The sequence below is a fragment of the Pleurodeles waltl genome, chromosome 5 (assembly GCF_031143425.1).
Source record: "Pleurodeles waltl isolate 20211129_DDA chromosome 5, aPleWal1.hap1.20221129, whole genome shotgun sequence".
Taxonomy (NCBI): Eukaryota; Metazoa; Chordata; class Amphibia; order Caudata; family Salamandridae; genus Pleurodeles; species Pleurodeles waltl.
This window is the reverse complement of record NC_090444.1, coordinates 1,731,200,393-1,731,220,143: the sequence shown is the minus strand read 5'-3', so window position 1 is coordinate 1,731,220,143 and position 19,751 is coordinate 1,731,200,393. Positions and strand designations below refer to the sequence as shown.

The 19,751-nt window shown below is 42.5% G+C and overlaps 1 protein-coding gene across 2 annotated transcripts in view; it reads right to left on the bottom strand.

Moving 5' to 3' along the window:
• LOC138296715 (cytochrome P450 2K1-like) overlaps positions 1-19,751 on the bottom strand; it is a 271,693-nt gene that overhangs the window by 145,727 nt on the left and 106,215 nt on the right. For both annotated transcript variants that reach the window (XM_069236115.1, XM_069236113.1), the window contains exon 4: positions 8,030-8,190. In XM_069236115.1, the coding sequence (XP_069092216.1) occupies positions 8,030-8,190 (161 nt within the window). The remainder of the gene's footprint in view (positions 1-8,029; positions 8,191-19,751) is intronic.

Below are 19,751 nucleotides of genomic sequence, written 5' to 3'. Positions count from 1 at the left end.
GTAGAGATCGGTGCAGGGGTCAGGGGCCACAGCACCCTGCCCCTGGGAACAGCAAAATAACAAGGAAAAGCACAGGGCTGGTGGGCCCAGCTACAGGCCAGCACAAGGGGTGCAGATGGTGGCAGTTCCTACTAGTGACCAGGCAGGTCACAGGTCAGCACAGCAGCAGCAGTCCAAGGTGGTTTCCTGGTGAGTCCATTCATCAGCATTCTGTGTCCAGTTTCAAGTTCCAAGAGTGTTCAAACTGTCGGGAAAATTCCCCTGTACTTATACTGAGTTTACAGTGTCTTACAATGGTAGGGAGAGGAGGTTCCAGCCAGTTACAAGTGGTTCTGGGAGTGGCCCCTCTCTCCTTTCAGCACAGGCTCCAAACATCAGTGGGGGGTTAACAACCCTATTGTGTGAGGCCAGAGCACAGCCTTTACAAATGCAGGTGTGCCCCACCTATCCCCTCTCTCAGCCCAGGAAGGATTAACAATATGTAGATGCACCTCTGTGACACTTCCACCCTCCCTGTGTTTAGGCTGTCTGAGAAGTATGCACAAAGCCCCAAATGTCAGTCTGCCCGGAAGTGCATTGGGGACTAGCTGCAAAACACCAAAGTCATAAGCACAGATAAATGCGCACTTTCTAGAAGTGGCATTTCGGTGATAGTAATAAAAAAAGACACCTACACCAGTAAGCAGCATTTCTCACCACTATCACAACCATACCAAACATGCCTACGCTACCCCTCATAAATCAGACAAAACCCTTTACACATAAAGCAGGGCATTTCCAATGCAATCCTATGAGGAGGCAGCACTCACTGCAGTGAGACAAAAATTAGGCTGTTTGTCACTACCAGGACAGGCCACGCAATACGGCACATGTCCTGCCTTCTACATACATGGCACCCTGCCCAAAGGGCTAGCTAGGGCGTACCTGAGGGGTGACTTACATGTAGTAAAAGGGGAGTTCTGGGCCTGGCAAGTAAATTTAGATGCCAGGTCCCTGTGGCAGGAAACTGCGCACACAGGCTCTGCGCTAGCAGTCCTTAGCTAGGTTTGACAGGCTACTTCAGTGGGTGGTGCAAGCAGCGCTGCAGGCCCACTAGTAGCATTTAATTTACAGGCCCTGGGTATAGGGATACCACTTTACAAGGAGTTATAGGTAAATTAAATATGCCAATTAGGTGTAATCCAATCATACCAAATTTGTAAGGGAGAGCACATGCACTTTAGCACTGGTTAGCAGTGAAAAAGTGCTCAGAGTCAAAACGTCAGCCAACAAAGGTCAGAAAAATAAGGAGGCAAAAAGCAAAAAGTCTGGGGAATGACCCTGTAAAAGGGCCAGGTCCAACATTTATGTACCTAGATATAGAAACAAATAGCTTGGGAAATATAGAATCTGACCTGAGGATTCTGCTTCCCTAAATAAAACCAAACGTTGAAAAGCGATGCAGTGCCAGCCTTCCCATTAAAGGTTTTTGATTTTCGCATCTTTGTCAATGTAAAATAATTATATCTTTAGTAATTTGAGTATTTGTTTGGTGTATACTTGTTTGTGTATTTTTTGGGAATTACTGCTTTAATGTTTGAAATTTAAACCGTACAAATTGCTTGGGGGTCCCCGGCTTCCAATAGCAATTCAGTGGGGGTCCTCAGGAGTCAAAAGGTTGGGAACCACTGCTTTAGGCAATTTCTTCCTGTAAATACTGTTGAGGTACATGAGAAAAAGAGAACATGCTTAGTGAGTTCACAAAGAAGGATTTTTATACAAATGTTAGAACAGAGAAATGAGAAACTTAAGAGTGAATATAAGAGAGAGGATATGCAGAAGAATGTGTGTAAAGGAGAGGAAGATGAACTCAGGAAGAAGATATCAGTACCTAAACTGAAATTAGAAGAGAGAATGAGAGGAAAAGGGTGTGTGTTTAAAAGAAAACTAAGTGGAAAGAAAGTACCAGTGGGAAATAGTAATTGTGAACATACATTTGAATTATCCGGATGAGAATGGCAAATTTTGTAAAAGGATGATCCAACAATACCATGAGTGTATTTTATATGTTGAGGATTTGCATTCTTTAAGTTACCCACAATCTGGGAGGGAATATGTTATTTGGGGTGGTTGTTTCGGATACTGTATCATGTACATATTTTAAATCCATTAACAATGACACCAGCATACAGTATAGACATACGAAGTTTGAATGAAGGAGCACAATGGTGGGAGATATTTTTGGAGATGTAATACCTTCAGTCGGTGTGATTCTGAATAATGAGAAAATTAAAAGGTTGTCAACTGTGGTTGAAAATTTGGCCCAATCACATTTCGAGCCCGATTATTGAAAACACAGAGCTTGTAACTATTAGGCCCATGGTTCTTCAAAACCTCTATACATTAAACATTCCTTTAGCTGAGAAGAGCGAAGTCTGCAAGATACTAAGAATTTAGATTTGCTGCAGTTACATACAAAATGAGAGCATGAAAATACTAGACTATGCAAAGAACATAACTGACTTAAAACTTGATCTTAAACCTTTGGAAACTCCTAGTATAACTGAATGCTTTTCCAAAGGATTTCCAACAATAGAAAGCTGGTTGAAAGGATTCGGAGGAAGAATCCTTGAAACTACATCAGTATGCTGTGTTAGTAGTATTAGCCTGTCTTCTAACTACAGTAGACATTTTTAAGGCTATTGAGATGATCCTGATTAAAAGAAAAGCAAAAGAAATGAACAAAAGAATGAAGAAAGATGTGTAATCGAGTGACAGGGTGAATGAAGAATAATAAGAAAATAAAAGAGGAAATCCTGAAATGAAAAAGATGGGAGTCTGACAATGGTGAAAATGAAAGTAATTTAATACAAATACATATGTTGAAGTGAGGTTGTGAATGTTACAAACCATCAAAGGGGAGAAACTGCAAAAGCTTTCAATAAAAATATAAATTAAATTAATGAGAGAATGAAGCTAGGCCTAACTGCAGCGGCTTTTAGTAGTCATAAACTTGTTTTTTAAACTCTTTATGACCTATGCAGCCTGGCTTGCTGAAAACTGTTAACAGTAACACATTCTGTGCAACAAAAAAAGTTTCACTTTTAACTTTGGCATGGCCTATGCCTGTTACAAAGCTTCTTCGTCTTAAACAATGGAAGCAGTATTATGTAACACCTTTTGCTTGCTAACCTGCTTTGGAACGCACAGACTTGCACACAATATATACTAAATTGCTTATTTTATTAATTGACCCACAGTGTGGAAGCTATGAGAAAGGAGATGACAATTGAAGAAGCAAGGTATGCATGGGAAACTGTGTTGTTGTTTCCAGTTCCTTTATGAATGTGAACAGCATGATTGTTCCCATACCTATTTAATGATAGTTCGAGACATCAGTCTCATCATCAAAAAAAAGACACTGGCAAAATTGTTAAAACACAAAAACAAAAGAACAATTGAATACCAATAAATAATTGAAAAAATTATGATACATAATCACACAGTTAAAAACATCATACTTTATAAAAAGATATATTAAATATTTTGGGGCATGACTGCTTGTGCTAGTCCTAGTACTTTGGTTCTAATTACCCAGACTATATACAGAAACTTCAAAGCAGCCACAACCACAATCGGGGCGGGCTCACTTTTGAATATCCTAAGAGCTTCAACTCTGGTTTGTATGCCAAGTGATCTACACAAAGGGACAATCCATTTGCTTCTGGGTTTGGCATAGAGTGGGCAGAAAAACAACAGATGCTCATCACTTTCTTGAATAGTTTTACAGTGAAGGCAATGGTCGGATCCCTGTTTTTGCTTCTCCCAGTTAGCTGTAAAAGCAGCTACTGGAAGGGTCCGGTACCTGAACGGAAGGAAGAGGGACCGAGCACGCACCAGGTGGATAAAATCTAGAAATTCCTTTGCCTTAGTTACAGATTTGTGGAGAAAGAAAGCACTTGTTAAGCACCCTACCATGGATGAGCTGTACCTACTGCTAATAACATCTTCCAGGCCTGATTTTGACCTTAGAGAGTTTCCTCGGTGAATGGACTGGGGCTTGAACCAGAATTTCTGTAGCCCCTGCTCAATTCAGTCACTTTTAAGAAAACCCAGCCATAGTGCTGTGCCTGTACTCACACAAAGCAGTCTCCAACCCCATGGAGTTTGTCTGGGGTCAGGGCAGGGAAAGGCATGGTCTTGTGCACTACAAAGACTTCTGTTTGAGGTGTGCCTAATTCAAAGGCAGAAATAGGTATAAGTACTGGAACTCTGACCCCACATAGTTAGAATGCTTCTTGACTGAGGACATTTTAGCAGGAATAAGAGCTGAATGCTGCAGAGGGGACTGCCACTCTGCCTGTTTTTTGTGGTGGCCTACTGCTTGCTGCATCTGTCTTGAGAGTGAAAGGGCTTGCCTTCTGTTAAGAAGTCTCAGGGCCATCAAAGACTTCACCTACCAGCACCTGGGCTCTCCTGCTGAGAGTCCTGACTTGCCAAGTGGTGCCAAATCCAGTTTCTGGGCCCTTGGAAGTGACTTCCGCTGCAACTAAGAAGAAGCTAAGCGCACTGACTCCAGAGCGACTTAGGAACCGACGCGGCTCTCTGATGCCACACCACCACCTACACCAGAGCTGTGGTCCCCGGTGACTGCAAAACCATGACCTACAACACAGGCCAGACACCACCGCAGCACCTCCAAAGTCCCTCCACAGCGTGAGTCCCGAGAGTCGTGTCCCTGATGTCCAGCACACCAGACTCCGCAGAAGAACCTGTGGCCTCTTGGTGGGTAGACTGCGACACCGCAATGTCAACACCTTGTGTCTTGACCTGCTAGATTCATCATCCCAGTAGGGTCGTAAGGAAACGATGCCTCGCCACAGACGCCGCACCACCTCCCCTGCAACTATAAGGAACTGAAGCCTCACCTCCCTTGCCTAGCAGTAAGGAACCAATGTCTCACCTCCCCGTTAGCAGTAAGGAACCAACATCACACTGGTTCCAGCGACGCCTCACCTCCCCGACTCTGTGCAACGTCTGTGTTTCCTCATCGTTTTCCAAGGTACTGTACCTAGGGTCCGTGCGACTCTGACTGGCCTGCAATCCCTAGCAAGTGGTGCCAGACTTTTGGGACCGACTCTGTCAAGACACTGTGATAGCCCCAGTTGGAGCTATTGTGTTTCTAAGCGCTTTACTAAGATTTCATCTTTGAAAATGTGTATCAGTAATTGTATATGTTGGATTTTTGTTGTTTTGGTCCTCTTTTACTCTGGTAAATTTTGGCTATTTTTTCAAATTGGTGTGGAGTCCATTTGTAGTGTTTTCACAGTGTTACTGTGTGTGTGTGTGTGTGTGTGTGTACAACTACTTTACACATTGCCTCTGAGGTAAGCCAGACTCCTTGTGCCAAGCTACCAAGGGATGAGCAGGGGTTAGATTGGCTGTGTGACTCCCTTATCCTGACAAGAGTGAGGGCCCCTACTTGGAAAGGGTGCAAACCACTGCCAACTAGAGACCTAATTTCTAACAAGGATCTATCCCTGAAACAGCAGATACAGGCGGTCTCTTACTCTTGTTTTCTCCAACTCTGGAGAATAAGGAAAATTAGGAGATACTTCACAGTGGATGCTGTCATCCAAATGATCATTGCCTTAGTGATGTCTTGGATTGACTGTGCTAATGCCCTTTATCTGGGACTCCCTATTGTCTTAAGTGACAAGCTGCAATTGGTTCAAAATCAGGCCACCGGTTGGTATTCTGCCAAGACACTGCCATACTAAAACTCTGATGAAAAAAGCTACACTGGCTTCCTGCAGCTCAGAGGTCTGTTTTAAAAAACAGACTGAACTGTCTTTAAGTTCCTTCACAGCAAATGCTCAGCTTTATTGTCCTTGAGAATTCAGTGTTACATTCCTACTCGCCATCTCCGATTAGCTCAGCTGAACTTACTAACTGTTCCCAAAAGTAAAAGTAAGAAGCTTTGATTGGTGAGTTTTTCTGTAATGGCTCCCCGCATCTGGAATACCCTTCTCTCTGAAATTAGATCATCAGCCAATTATGTGGGTTTTAGGAAACTCTTAAAAACTTGGCGGCTCAGACAAGCTTATGGCTAACCTTGGTGCTGTTGTTGCTTTGTCTACCTCAGAGCCAGAAGACCTTATGGCGAATTTGCGCTAACATAACAGATTCTCCAGGTCTTCAGTACCCTCTTTATGTAGCCATAATAGTACTAGGTTCATTACTGGTCTCTATCCTCAATCACCAGTTTCCTGCATTTCTGCATACACATCTTAGTGAAGCAGTAGACCTCTAGGTCTGGGCTTATCTTGTCAACTTTGTGAGCCACTTCTCTGAGAGCCACAAGTGGATAAGGATGAAGATTAAAACCTACATTTCATTCATTGCTTAGCGCCAGCTGGATCTGTCACCTTCCCAGGAGAGCTCAGAGCATGCCAGTACCTGGTATCCATCTGCCAGTTGTGGTAGGTTGCTCCTGTATGTCTTGAGTTCTATAACACCAGGTTCAGCTATGGTGCATTCTTGCACTTGCTAGTAATCCCTTGATAGTTAAAGAAGGCATTTTGATGGCCTCTTGCCAAGAATGGCCTCCTAAGATTGCCACAGACTTTATGTGCAACAATCTTGTGGCAGGATGCCCTAGTCTTAAAGGATCATATTCTCACAGTGCCGACGTGAGTCCTGTGCCCTGTCACACTCCCCAATTGGTCTACATGAATTTAGGAACGATTACCTAATTATAATTGCCAGACCTAAGCGCTCTAGAGGGGATACATCTCTGGAACATCATTTGCAGTCCTCTGGGCCCCAGTATTTTGAACAATGCATAAAACCTTAAAGGTAATGCTTTTGTTCACTGGTAACCAATGCAATTAGTATCAGTCTTGTGGCCACGTTCTGTATGAGCTGTAGGTTTACTATTGCTGATTTATTGATCCCCAAATAAAGTGCATTGCGGTAACCTAACCTAGAAGAAATCAGGGCAAGAACTACCTGCATGTGTGCTTGCAGAGGGATAAAAGTGAATACCTTCCTCAAAGTCCCAATAATCCAAAAACAAGTGGATACAATGCCATTGACCTGAAGGTGAAACAATAGCTTGGTGTCTACTAACACTCCCAAATTTTTGGAAGAGTCTTCCAGAACAGGCAATGCCCTTAATAAGTTTGGCCACCAGAAATTATTCCAAATGGAATGCTGGTTACCAAAGATTAGGACCTAAGTCTTGCCCTCATTAAGTCTAAGGTAGTTGCTTCCCATCCAGGAGGTTACTGCCTGCATACAGTTCTACAATTGGCATAATTGGCCTCCATATTCTTAGTGATAGACATGATTATTTGTGTGTTGTCGGCATAGGACAGGGCCTGTCGTCCAAGGATAGGTGTTTGTAAACTCTTATACAAATTAGCTGGACACATGCTGTACAAATTTAGATACAAAAGTAATATGGTATTTACCCACCACTATTTAAACTATAAAACAAACCAACACGCTCACTGGATGATGTGATCAGTAACGTCATAAATTGTCATAGAACATGTCATGAGTGATGTAATATGTGTGGTCATTAGCACGGCATGTCGAGGGAGCAAGATATAGTTAGTTCTGCTGACTATAACTGGTGAATTTCTGTGTTTTTTTTAAGCACAAAATGTTATTTGTTTATTGAAAATACATATATTTCTGCAAATGGTGCTACATTTTTAGCTGTAGGCTTTTCTTTCTGATAGGATGAGACCTGAATTGTGATAAGTTGAGAGAGGTTAATGTCTTACTGTTTTTAGAAACAAATATCTAACGCTTTTCAGAAAGCATTTGAATCTTTTCTAGCAGATCCTGGGAAAGTAACGTGGCTCCATTTTTCACTCTAACGATCTTTGAATTAGTTAAGTGGTGTTATGTAAGGTAGATGTCAATCCAGATAAAAAGAAGGACTGGTGCAAACCAACAAATGCAACCATTTCTTTGGTGAGTGGAATTTATCTAAATATGCACTATAAATTGAACAATCAACAAGCTAGAGAAGTCTTACCAAAACAATAGGTTTTGCCAGAAGTCTCAAGCCTTCATTGATCAAGCTCATGAGCCGCAGGAATGCTGGGTCGTGGTGGTCGAATCGTTGGCCAAACACAATAGCCACTATGATATTGGCAACGGATGCGTTCATGATCATCATGTTGTCAAAAGGTTGGCCTGAAAAGGAAAAAAACGTAGGGCCTGATTATGAACTTGGCAGTGTGACCACTGGACCGCCAAGGTGACGGTCAGGAGGATGCCCCGAAGATGGCAGCCTTCTGACCACTGTATCACAATGTTCCCGCAGGGCCCAAGGGCAGAGACAGTGCAGTGGAATTAGCACCCCAGGGAGAGCCAAGGCCAATGCTGCCACACTGTTTGTGCTGTCAGCACAGTCGGAATGTGCACTAGTGGCATTGCAGACAGTGCGCATTCCGACTGTGCTGACGGGGGGGGGCTCTGCACTGCCCACAACATGAGCGGCACAGGGGACCTCCCAGGGCACCGCCTCTGCCTTTTTGGCAGCCTTTTCATGGTGGTTTCAGGCCATGAAATGGCCAGTGGAAAGGCAAGTTTTGATCAGTACAGTGGTGTTCACATCGGCACAGCCGTGCTTGACCCTGGCTTTCCGCACCGCCACAACCGCAGGATCACTGATCCTGATTGCTGCAGCAGTATTGTGGTGGTCCAAATGCCAGCATCCAAATTTCGTGGTCGGACTGCCAAGGATGCAGCGGTTGGAGCGCCACTGTGGGTACAGCTTTCCTAGAACCTCCGTACTCGTAATCTGGCCATTAGTTCATTAAAATTATGCAAACAGTGTTCTATATTCATCACCACTTCTCCATGAAGAGTCATAAAACAGCACTGAAAATGGGTTTTTAAATGCATATAATCTCTTTCAGACCAATATTCTACATTGTACCCAACAGTGGCAATAATAAAACTGCAAAGAACAAAATGAATGTGCCCCATAGTAGGCACATTCATGTTCAGTCTCTGAGGTCTCGAAAAAGATATTACATACAAATACTAAAGTGCATCCTCATTTCTCAAAAGGTATCATCTTGCCTAAAGCTATTTTACACCACTGTACCATTACCTGAACTTTCACCTTACTCTTTCTTTTTAAACTGAATTTGATTTTTTTGTAGCTTACTTTTGTAAATGGAATTGTTTTTAAATTGTAAATTCAAATCATAACTAGTTGAAACGTTTCATATTTTTATGACAGGGTGATCTACTTGCTAGTTCACCGCTAACCTATGTGGTTTTTAAACTGTAGTTTTTTATTGTGAATGTCTGCTCATATTAAATCTGGACTGTTTTTCCTTGTTTACTGCATTGTGTCTTTTCCTCATAAAGTCACTTTTCAAATCTGACTCACCTTCTGGTGTTAATATGCTCCCTCTAAACATGATCAGCCTTTGCATCCTGGAAACAAACCAGTTGTGAAGGGCTGTTTTATGTGTACATTGATCAATGCATGCACAGCTGTAAAACACTCTACAGATATCTATGATTTATTGTATCAGAGACAGTTGGAAGTCCTGTTTGTTCTGGAAGCATGTTTCTCAGACTTTTATCCTTCTGACACTGATGCCCTCTGTCCCACCGGTTTTACTGTTCTGTTCTGTATCATAACCACCCTGTGAAAAGGGGCAGTGGTGGCTATAATTGGAATTGGTGATTACACCATTAAGGAGGTTGCACTAGCAGCCTTTAGGGTACCGTGGTTACTTGTTTTTTCTCTTGTTCTGGGGACTACCAATATGCTGAGTGCTGTAGTCCTTCTGACGCATCTGAACCCTTTGTCTGTCCCTTTTTGGATTTTATATTGCCTCTCTCCCTTTCACAACTAATCAGCTGGTAGTGGGGAGATTTGAATTTACATATTTTCCCCTCTAGATGTTTCCAATCTTATAGAAGGTATGGCAGAAAGGAATTCACTCAGGATTGGCAAATGCCGCACTCATATTAAAGGCCACATCCTGAACCTTGTCTTTGGGCCCCCCAGTAGGGTGAAAGCTGTTACTATTTCTTTCCAAGTCTGGTCGGATCACTTCTTGGTCTCATTTGGCTTTATCTACAGAGGGTAGCCACGACATGGACCTTTCAAAAGCTAAGATTCCTCAAGTCAAACACCATTGAAGTACGTTTCCGGTGGTTAGTTGGTCAGGAAGCTAAGTGAGAAGATGAGACCACATAATATTGGATCCACTAAAGAAGGTTATTATCATTACACCCACTTGGTTGAGTGGACCATAAATGCCATCCTGCCTTCAATGAAGGTTATCCATAGCCCTCAATACCCTCAGAACCCTGGTATACTGAAGCCCTGATGGTTGCCAAAAGGGGCTGTAAAAAAACTTGACTGTGTCTCATGCCGTGATTATTTTCACAAACCTAGTACTGAATTTAAATGCGGTCTTTCTATCTATAAAAAAACTAGTCACTGAATTTAAATCCAACCAAATCTTAGCTACAGAAAATTCTACAAAGAAGTTCTTCCCAATAGTATGATCTCTAGCTTTTCCGAACTGTACAGCCTCTGTTGTTGTTCACTCTCAGGCACTTGCTGACAAACATTCCACATGTGACTCATTGAGACTTTCTGGCATAAAGACCTTGCTCATATGTGGGAGGCTGCTCATTACCTTCTGGCTCTCTGGTGTTTCTTCTTTAGACCATCATCTAGTTCCACCAGAAGCTGCAAATGAGCATACCCTGGCTTAACTCACTTCCTGTGCCTATCTGTGGAACAGTTTTACTCTATCTCTAGGTCTATTGAAATAGGCGTTCCCGTTAAGCAGATCCTTCCCAAAGACTGTAATTTGTCCAAATTTGTTCTCCTCCAACCTTTGCTGGAGGTATGTAATAGCTCCCTTATCACTTATCAATGCCTGGTCCTTGGTGAATAGAAAAGGCCACTCATTGTTCCACTGTTTGAATAAACCAAATGCTGATCAATCTGTCCTTTCACATTTTTGCCTAATTTCTCAGTTACCCTTTGCTGTTAAAATCTTAGAGAAATATGTTAATCAACAACTTTCTAGTCTTTTTTAAAAGAACCATTCGTTATAACCAGTACAGGCTGGTTTTAGACTAAGACATGAGAGTCTTCTCACAGTCTGACCCCGTTTAAGATTTACATTCACCTTTACCTCTATTGGTTATGTCTTTTGATGTGACCTTCATGAAATACACGGATGGCACACTGCTGTAGCTCTGTTCAAAATAGGGTCTGTTTCCTTGGACAACTTCCATCAGGATTTGTCCTCTGTAGTTTTTTGGCTGAGACTTAGGGGGTCATTCCAAGTCGCCGCCCGCCAAACTTACCCCGTCAAATGATTGCTCCGCGGTCAGAAGACCGCGGAGGCCATTCTGACTTTCCCGCTGGGCCGGCGGGCGCCCGCCAAGGGAGCATCCGCCGGCCCAGCGGGAAAGGCCCTGCAACATAGAAGCCGGCTCCGAATGGACCGGCGGTGTTGCAGGGGTGCAACGGGTGCAGTTGCACCCGTCGCGATTTTCACTGTCTGCTATGCAGACAGAGAAAATCATGCTGGGGCCCTGTTTGGGGGCCCCTGCACTGCCCATGCCTGTGGCATGGGCAGTGCAGGGGCCCCCAGGGGCCCCACGACACCCGTTCCCGCCATCCTGTTTCTGGCAGTGAAAACCGCCAGAAACAGGCTGGCGGGAAGGGGGTCGGAATCCCCATGGCGGCGCTGCTTGCAGCGCCGCCATGGAGGATTCTCCCAGCCGGGGAAATCCGGCGGGAAACCGCCGGACCCGGCTGGGCGACCGCGGCTTTACAGCCGTGGTCGGAATCCCAAAGGAAGCACCGCCAGCCTGTTGGCGGTGCTTCCGTGGCCATCCACCCTGGCGGTCGATGACCGCCAGGGTTGGAATGACCCCCTTAATGTTTTAAATTTGAACTCTAACAAGACGAAGGATCGCTGGGTTTCTCACTCATACCCGACTAAACTCTTCACTGAAAAAGGTGTTTTTTTTCTAGAGGACAATTTGTCCTTGGAGAAACAGGCTAAGCATCTTATCTCTTCTTGTTTTCTCCTGTTAAGGGTGGTCAGTAAAATAGTTCCTTAGCTCCCTCCTCAAGTTTACAGGGTTATGGTACAGGCTATGTTCTTGAGTCATCTTAACTTTTGTACTTCTATGCATCTAGGAGCCTCTCTCAACATTCTGAAGGTGCTTCAGTGCATTCAAAATATGACAGCTAACATAGCTTTTAGTTTACCAAGGACTTCCTCTGCTCTTGACTCTCTGAACTAGTTGCCAGAGATTAAAAATCATAGTGCACAATGCTCTTTACCAGTCTGGCCCAACCAAGCTGAACAATACATTTAAGTTTTATGTTCAAAGCATTCTCTTCATTCTCGGAATTATTTTGTTCTTTGTATTCCCAGCCAGAGTAAATCAAGTCCGCTCTGGCCTCTGCTAGTAAACAGTGGAGTCCCATGCCTCCCTTTTTGCATACATCGTCTGTACTGAATACATTCAGATTAGCTGTAAAGACCTGGTTCTGTGCCTATGAGCAAGGTTTTCCTCTGGTTTTTGGTTTGACTGTTTCTTCTGTTTAACAGTAGAATTTCTGTGCTCCAACATCAGGACACCGTTCTTGTATTTGTGTGCTCTGTAACGCCCCTTAATGAAATACTAGCCATCATCATATTGGATACATATTAAAACAGCCACTACTCTTACACTATGTCTTCCACATTGTTTTATTTATCCTTACAAGTAACTAGCATGTTTGTCATCTGACATGAGTCACAAAGAGAGTTTGATGATTTTATGAAATGGTTAAATTCATATGATCGCTATCTTTTGTCCACCATACAGCAACGTCTCCCAATTGGCTTTAGCAATTAGTACTTCGAGCACAAAGTCACTGTTCTTACCATGCTTTTCTTTTTTTTTAGCCATAGTGCCTTGATGTTAATGAAAATTTTTCTAATTTCATATGCATGGGGTTTGGTAATTGCTGTCTTGCCTTTTATTTTCAATGTTAGGAAACAATTTAAGAATGTCTCCGCTTTGGAAGTGTTAAGTTATTTTGTGGTCTGTCATGCTATACACCTTTAAGAGATGGCTTCCTGTCATTGGTATGCTTCTCAGCGCTAATCAGATTCAGTGCCTTCATGGGTTTCACTGTTAGCGCATGTGACCTTATTTGGTTATTTATCCATAGTTTATAAGGGAACGCATTAAGAGGTTCGGTGGACCTTTTGATTGCCATTAGAGTAGTTCCCACCACAAACTCAGTTACGGTACAAACAAATAGCAATATCACTCAATAACTTTAACAATCTTGAGAGTCAGTAATTTCCACACACCCTGACCCCTGGGCCATGAATAATCACACCTTTATGTAAAAGGTAGAATGTTTATTTCCCTATATTAACAATGCTAATATCTTGTAACTTAGTCTCAAAATCAAATGATAAGCATACAGAAACAATAAAGGTTGACAGAATCTTCGAAAGAATCTCAATCTAATCAAAGCTTGAATCACTACACATTCTAGAGTTACAGTACAAATCAATAGCAAGAATAATTGCGCAATGGAATGGCAACTTTTGTTAACATTTAGCAGGCATCAATCCGTGAGTATCCTACCTAACCTTCTGATTAGAATAGCATGTTTGGGCATCATGCAAAACAATTTAATCAGCAGAACTGTAGAAAACATCTAACTATGGCTCTATCAAAATGAACATTTGGTACCTAAGGACAAAAGCAAAAAGACATAGCAATCAGTAACATCGTCTTATACCTTACCTGAGTATGGTTCAGCAAGCTGTGAATTTGTTAGTCAATTACACATCTATTCGGTCAGCAAAGCATCGGAATTCAGCATCAACGTTCAAGATAGGAAATGTCTCTTCATGCAGTACAGGAAGAATAAGCACTGTCCTCTCAGGACGGTTAAGAAAGATCGGGGAGAGTGGGCTCTCACCTCTCGGTGCAGTCTGGCTAAGTTAGATTCCTTAAAATTACTTCCCAAGTTGCTTTTGGTCAAAGAATCATACGCTTACGTTTAGTCCAATGACAGCAGAACCTCAAATCTAAGAATTTACTACACCGTTGTTCACATGTGGACGATTGGCTCCTCTTCTCCTTTTCCTGTCGTTGGGCTCCTCAGGTAACAAATTTGTATCAGCTTATACTCCAGTCAGTGCAACCATTGTTAGCGCCTGGGAACACTGTCTTTACACACACTAAGTTATAAAAAGTATCCTTAGCTAGTACAACATATTCTAGCAAGCAGTTAACATTCGGTCAGTGCAATGGAAAATTACAATTTAATTCTCTAAGCAGCCATTTTATAATTCGTCTAAGCAATGCAATTTTACATGAGGCCGTTCAACTAGGCCCAAGTCCTCGCTAAATGAAGACCTATTATTAATAAAGCTAATACATGATCATTAATATGACATACCACTACATTAATCCAAACATAAGCTTGACGTTTTACATTAATACAATGTTAATAAGTACACTTCATGTTTATTGGTAGTCACTCAAGTAGACACATTTTCAAACTTGTGTATTATTTTCTATGTTAGCTTATTTTCTGTGCAGATTTAACATTCAGAATACATGAATATTTATTAGTAACATTTCAGCGTTAACACTTTTCAGAGACTCCATTATAGACCAAGGTTTGATGTTGGTTGCTGGTTGTAGTAAGTAGTAGGCAGAGTGATATATGCTAGGTGCCACGTGAAATTTGATGCCAGTAACTCGGAGTGTGCCATTCGCTTAGTTTTGTTTGCTGTAATGTATTTGTGCAGTATGAATTCTGGATCAATTGGATATACTAGCATGTTTATGTTGGAGCAGCTGAAAGACTTTTGGCACCTTCGGATTGAAATACACATGTAATATTTTGACCTCACAACTGTATAGTTCCCTTAGCATGTTTTTGTACATATTACAGTTCTATTTACACAGTGACACATGCCTTGAATACATCAGTAAAAACCTTTATATCCCAGGTATTAATATCATACTAAGGACTCACTACGAGTGGCCCAGTAATTCTGGTGTGTGTGATAACTCCTGTTACTGTGCACATTCCTGAATTGTACATTTTGTACAAGGCACCATGCAATTAATTTGTTGAAGGTAAATTTAGTTAGGTGACACCACCAAAATTTACAAAGGAAAAAAATGAGTGGTAATTACCAGAACATGTGAATTTTGGTGCAATAAGAGACAAAATCCACGTTATTCTCTAAAAAAAATGTAATAGGAACTGTTTATCACATCAGATAACTTGTGACCTTCTCAGAGCTTTGTGGTCGGATCAGCTGTCAAATACCAATAGCAAAACATTGTACTAGCGCCTCACCTAACAACGGCAAGCATAATAGCAAGATGTCCCAAATTATTAAGCTCTTTTAAATCCAGGATTAGGTGAAGAGAAATTAGACTTTTAAAGTTGTGGTGAGAAAACCTTCTATTTTATTCACATGTCTGCTAGTTTATTTGTTTATTACAGTTTTGTAGAGCACCGATGTTAGAAATGGCCCTCGCTACAGGTGAATTTGTTCTTTTTTGGCCTCAGGACTATGTGCACTTTAACTGCTTGTGCTCCCCTAAAACGTGGCCTGATTGGTATATACCTAATTGGCATACTTAATTTACATGCAAGTCCCTTGTAAATTGCACTACCTGTGCCCCAGGCCCGTACATAAAATGCTACTAGTGGGCCTGCAGCACAGCCAACCATTTAAGTAACACTTTAAAACATGTCCCAGGCCTGCCATTGCAGCCTGAGTGCAATGTTACACTGCCAGGTAGAAATGGCATTTAAAACCTTCTGCCATTTCTTAAACCCCCCTTTTTCTATACATATAACCCACCCCTACGGTAGGCCCTAGGTATCCCTTAGGCCGGGGTACTATGTAATAAAAAATGAAGGACATATACCTTTTAGTTTTACATAACCTGGTAGTGAAAAACTCTCAAATTAGTTTTTCACTAATGTGAGACCTAGCTCTTTTATAAGATCACTGGGGGATTCCTCATTACATTTAATACGCTGTAATTCCTGATTGAGAAGGGATATACCTAACATGTTTAGTACCTGTGGAAGTGTAATTATAAATCCTCTTTAATCAATCAATCAATCTGGATTTATAGAGCACAGCTAATCACCCAGGGGGTATCCAGGTGGTGGAATCCTGCTGTCATCACTTGAAAAGCTAGGTCTTGAGCCCCTTTCTGAACTCCATGGGCGAGTGTACTGTACAGAGGTGGAGTTAGAGGTTGTTCCATGACGTGGCTGCACGGTAGGAGAAGGAGTGACCTCCTTTGAGACTTCAGTGGCGAGGAAGGCGGAATTCAGGAGTAGGAAAGTTGCAGTGGTTGTTGCAAGCTGGTCCTTGGTCATGGAGGGCCTTATAGGTGTGTGTCATCATTTTGAACTGGCATCATTTCTGGACAGGAAGCTAGTGGAGGCTCCTCAGGTGGGGGGTGTTGTGGGTCCTTCTGGGGAGGATGAGCCTGACAGATGAGTTCTGTATCATCTGTAGTCTCTTCAGGAGTTAGGTGTGGCTCCTGCGTAGAGCATGTTGTCGAGGTCAAGCCGGCTGGTGACCTATAAAGTGGTACATTTGGATTTATTGTTACAATTTTCAAAATGGCACTTTTCAGAAAGTTGCCGTTTTCCTGCTCTTAGCTCTGTGTGCCTGTAGCCTGTCTCCAATACACATCTGGGGTGGGGTGGCAGCTGGTCTTGTGCCTTTCCTGTAGACACAAAGGGAGCCTAAGCATGACTGATGGGTCATGAATATCCTAATGGGCCATCTTGGGCAGGATGGGAGGGAGCAGCTGGCCACAGCCTTACACTTGCACGTGACTAGGTTGTGTCGTGACCCTACACAAAGGACTGCATATCCTCTGTAGTGAGTCTGGAGCCAGGGCAGGAAGTGAGGGCCTCTGTGCACTTCAAAGTCCTCCTTTTATGTCTCCCCTACTTCAATGGCACCACTGTGTGTATGAAATGGACTTCTGACCCTACCACCTCAGGACACTTCTGAACCGGTGGATAGTCTGCCAGGAAAAAGGACTGCTGTGCTGCTACATGGACAGCTACTTTTCTGGACTTCTGCTCTGTAAGAACTGCTTTCTTGCTGTGCTGACCTGCTGCCTTCTTAGCCTGGGTGAGATTTTCTAAACCCACATCACTTGAACCCAGAACCAGAGTGACTTCAGGGGCTTGCTGACTTGTCTCCTGTTCTTCTGAAGACTCAGGGGCACAAAAGACTTGCAACTCATCACCTACAACACCTGGGTTCTGCCATCTGTGAGTCTTGCCCTGCCAGATGATGCCAATCCAGTACTGGGTGATTGGAAGAGGGGATAACGTGCTGCTCCAGGACAAACTCCATGCATCGAGCTGTTGCGCTACTCAGAATCTGAGCAGCTCCTTTGACACTAATGTATCGGCGCTGCTGAAGCCAGGACCCCACATCACCTTTGGCACATTGCTGCATTGCCAACTGCGCGACGCATTCCCTCCATTCCCGATGCATTACTGACTTTGTGCGCCTCAAAGCCTTTGGGATCATCACCAATGTATTGAATCCATTTTGTTCTAGACATCAGTGCAACCAGGAACCAAGGTACTGCTTCAGCCAGGCAACAGTGTTCCCTGTATGGATCCTCGCTACATTGCAGTCGGCCTGACTTTTCAGAATGCATCCCGGTAGACCCGGTTGGCACTTTATGCTTTTGAGAACTACATTTCAGCTTATGGTTTACAAATTCATACCTCAACTTCTCATTATTGGGTTTTTGTCATTTTGGTCTTGTGTTGTTCAATAAATTAAGCTCTATTTGTCTAACCAGGTGTGGTATCTTTTTGTGTGGTGTTTTCACTGGTTTACTGTTTGAAGTGTTGCACAAATACTTACACATTCCCTCTTAAGTTAAGCCTGCCTGCTGTGTGCCAACTACTAGGGGGTGAGTACAGGTTAATGTAGGGTGTGTGGTGACTTACCCTGGTTTGGATTGTGGTTCCTGGGTGCAAACCACTAAAAACCAAAAACCTAATTGCTAACAACTGATTAGACCCACCGGATCACAGAGCACTTTAACTGAGGTAAACTATCAGTTGCAGGGTACAATAGAGGGATTACATATTTTAAGAGAACATACAGAGAAACTGTTAAACAATATGAAAAGTATTGCACAATAACAGGGGGAGCAATGCAATACCAAGATAAAAAAATATAAAATCATGAAAACGTGGTGGCATTTAACAAACAATACACTAAAATGATGTGGATATATCTAAGTCTTAATGAAAGCATGTATACTGTCAAAAATGAAACTATTTGTGCTGTCAAAGGCCCTTCATATGAGGTGAGGATGTACTACATGTAACTCTAATACGTTCATCCAATAAATGTGGCGATTAGCCTTTGACAATCATTAGAGATGACTTAGTGTTCTGCCAATATTTACCAGATCTGATAAAATACAACTCCACTGCTTCTCAATTTAGCAGCTACAGCTGCTAATTTGTTTCTAATAGTGGGAATTAACATGTGCAGTTTGATGTTTCATGCACCAAACGTTGCATGTCCTCCTAATTATCTGGAATTTTTCCCATGATATATTTCACCAGGTTTGAATAAGGAATATGAGAAAATGTATACTATTACGATAGCTCCTTATTACTCCTGAGTGGTCAGCATTTGTCAGCCCCTTATGATAAACAAAATCATCTGTAGGCTTACTATGAGGAACCTACAGTTACTAATTGTTGGATATGACCATCTTTTGCATAGTGTCATTCCTGATTTTTGCCCTGGTTGTTTTAGTTGGCTGTAGAACTCTGTGCACATTATTTTGGCTATTTAGTGGTAAAGTGCCTGTGCTCCCTCTTTCAACATGATTAAACTGGCGAACCCCCGATTGACATATTTAACTTACATGACTGTAGGCCTGCCACATGTAAACTGTCTGTCCACATTAAACTGCAAATTCAACCTATCAATATGACCCCTTTTGACAGATCTAAAGCTATATTCACTGCAGCAGGACTGACTGTGCATACAAAGCATTTTGAGACAGTATTACATTTAATACTGCTATCTCAGCAGAGGAAGCAGCTATTCATGTCATTTTTTAAATGTTTTAACTATTCATCCCTGAAATTGTATTTGTAATAAATATTTTGGAAGAGGTTCTTTTAGTAAGTTACTTCCTCCCTGCCTAAAGCCACTAGCGGCCCATTTGCATGATCTACAACTTTCACCCAGGACTTAAATAGCCCCTTTGTTGAGTTATGAATTTGCTCTCATAGCTGAGAAAAAAGCCTTGGGTATAGAGAGAAGTTCTGTTCCTCTGAAAGGATGACCATTTGGGTTGTGCCCAGGAACTCAATGAAGGAGGCATACCCTGTAATAGGCATATATAGGTAACACCTGGGCCGGCCCCCTCCTTTGTCTCACTAGTCAGCCACGCACCAATCCTAGTGGCAGAGTAGCTGCCCCAGAACCGGTTTTGAGTTACCACAAAGGAGGGGTTGCCCATTTCCCTGACCACACATGTAGGATTGGCACAGGAGTGCTGCACAAGGGAAGACAGGATTTGCCATCTTAGATTTAGGTAGAGAGGAGCACTGTATGAGTTTTCTCAGTAAAACACATAGGCACTACTGTTAAAGTGGGTAGGGTTGCCCCTGTGAGCATTTACTCTAT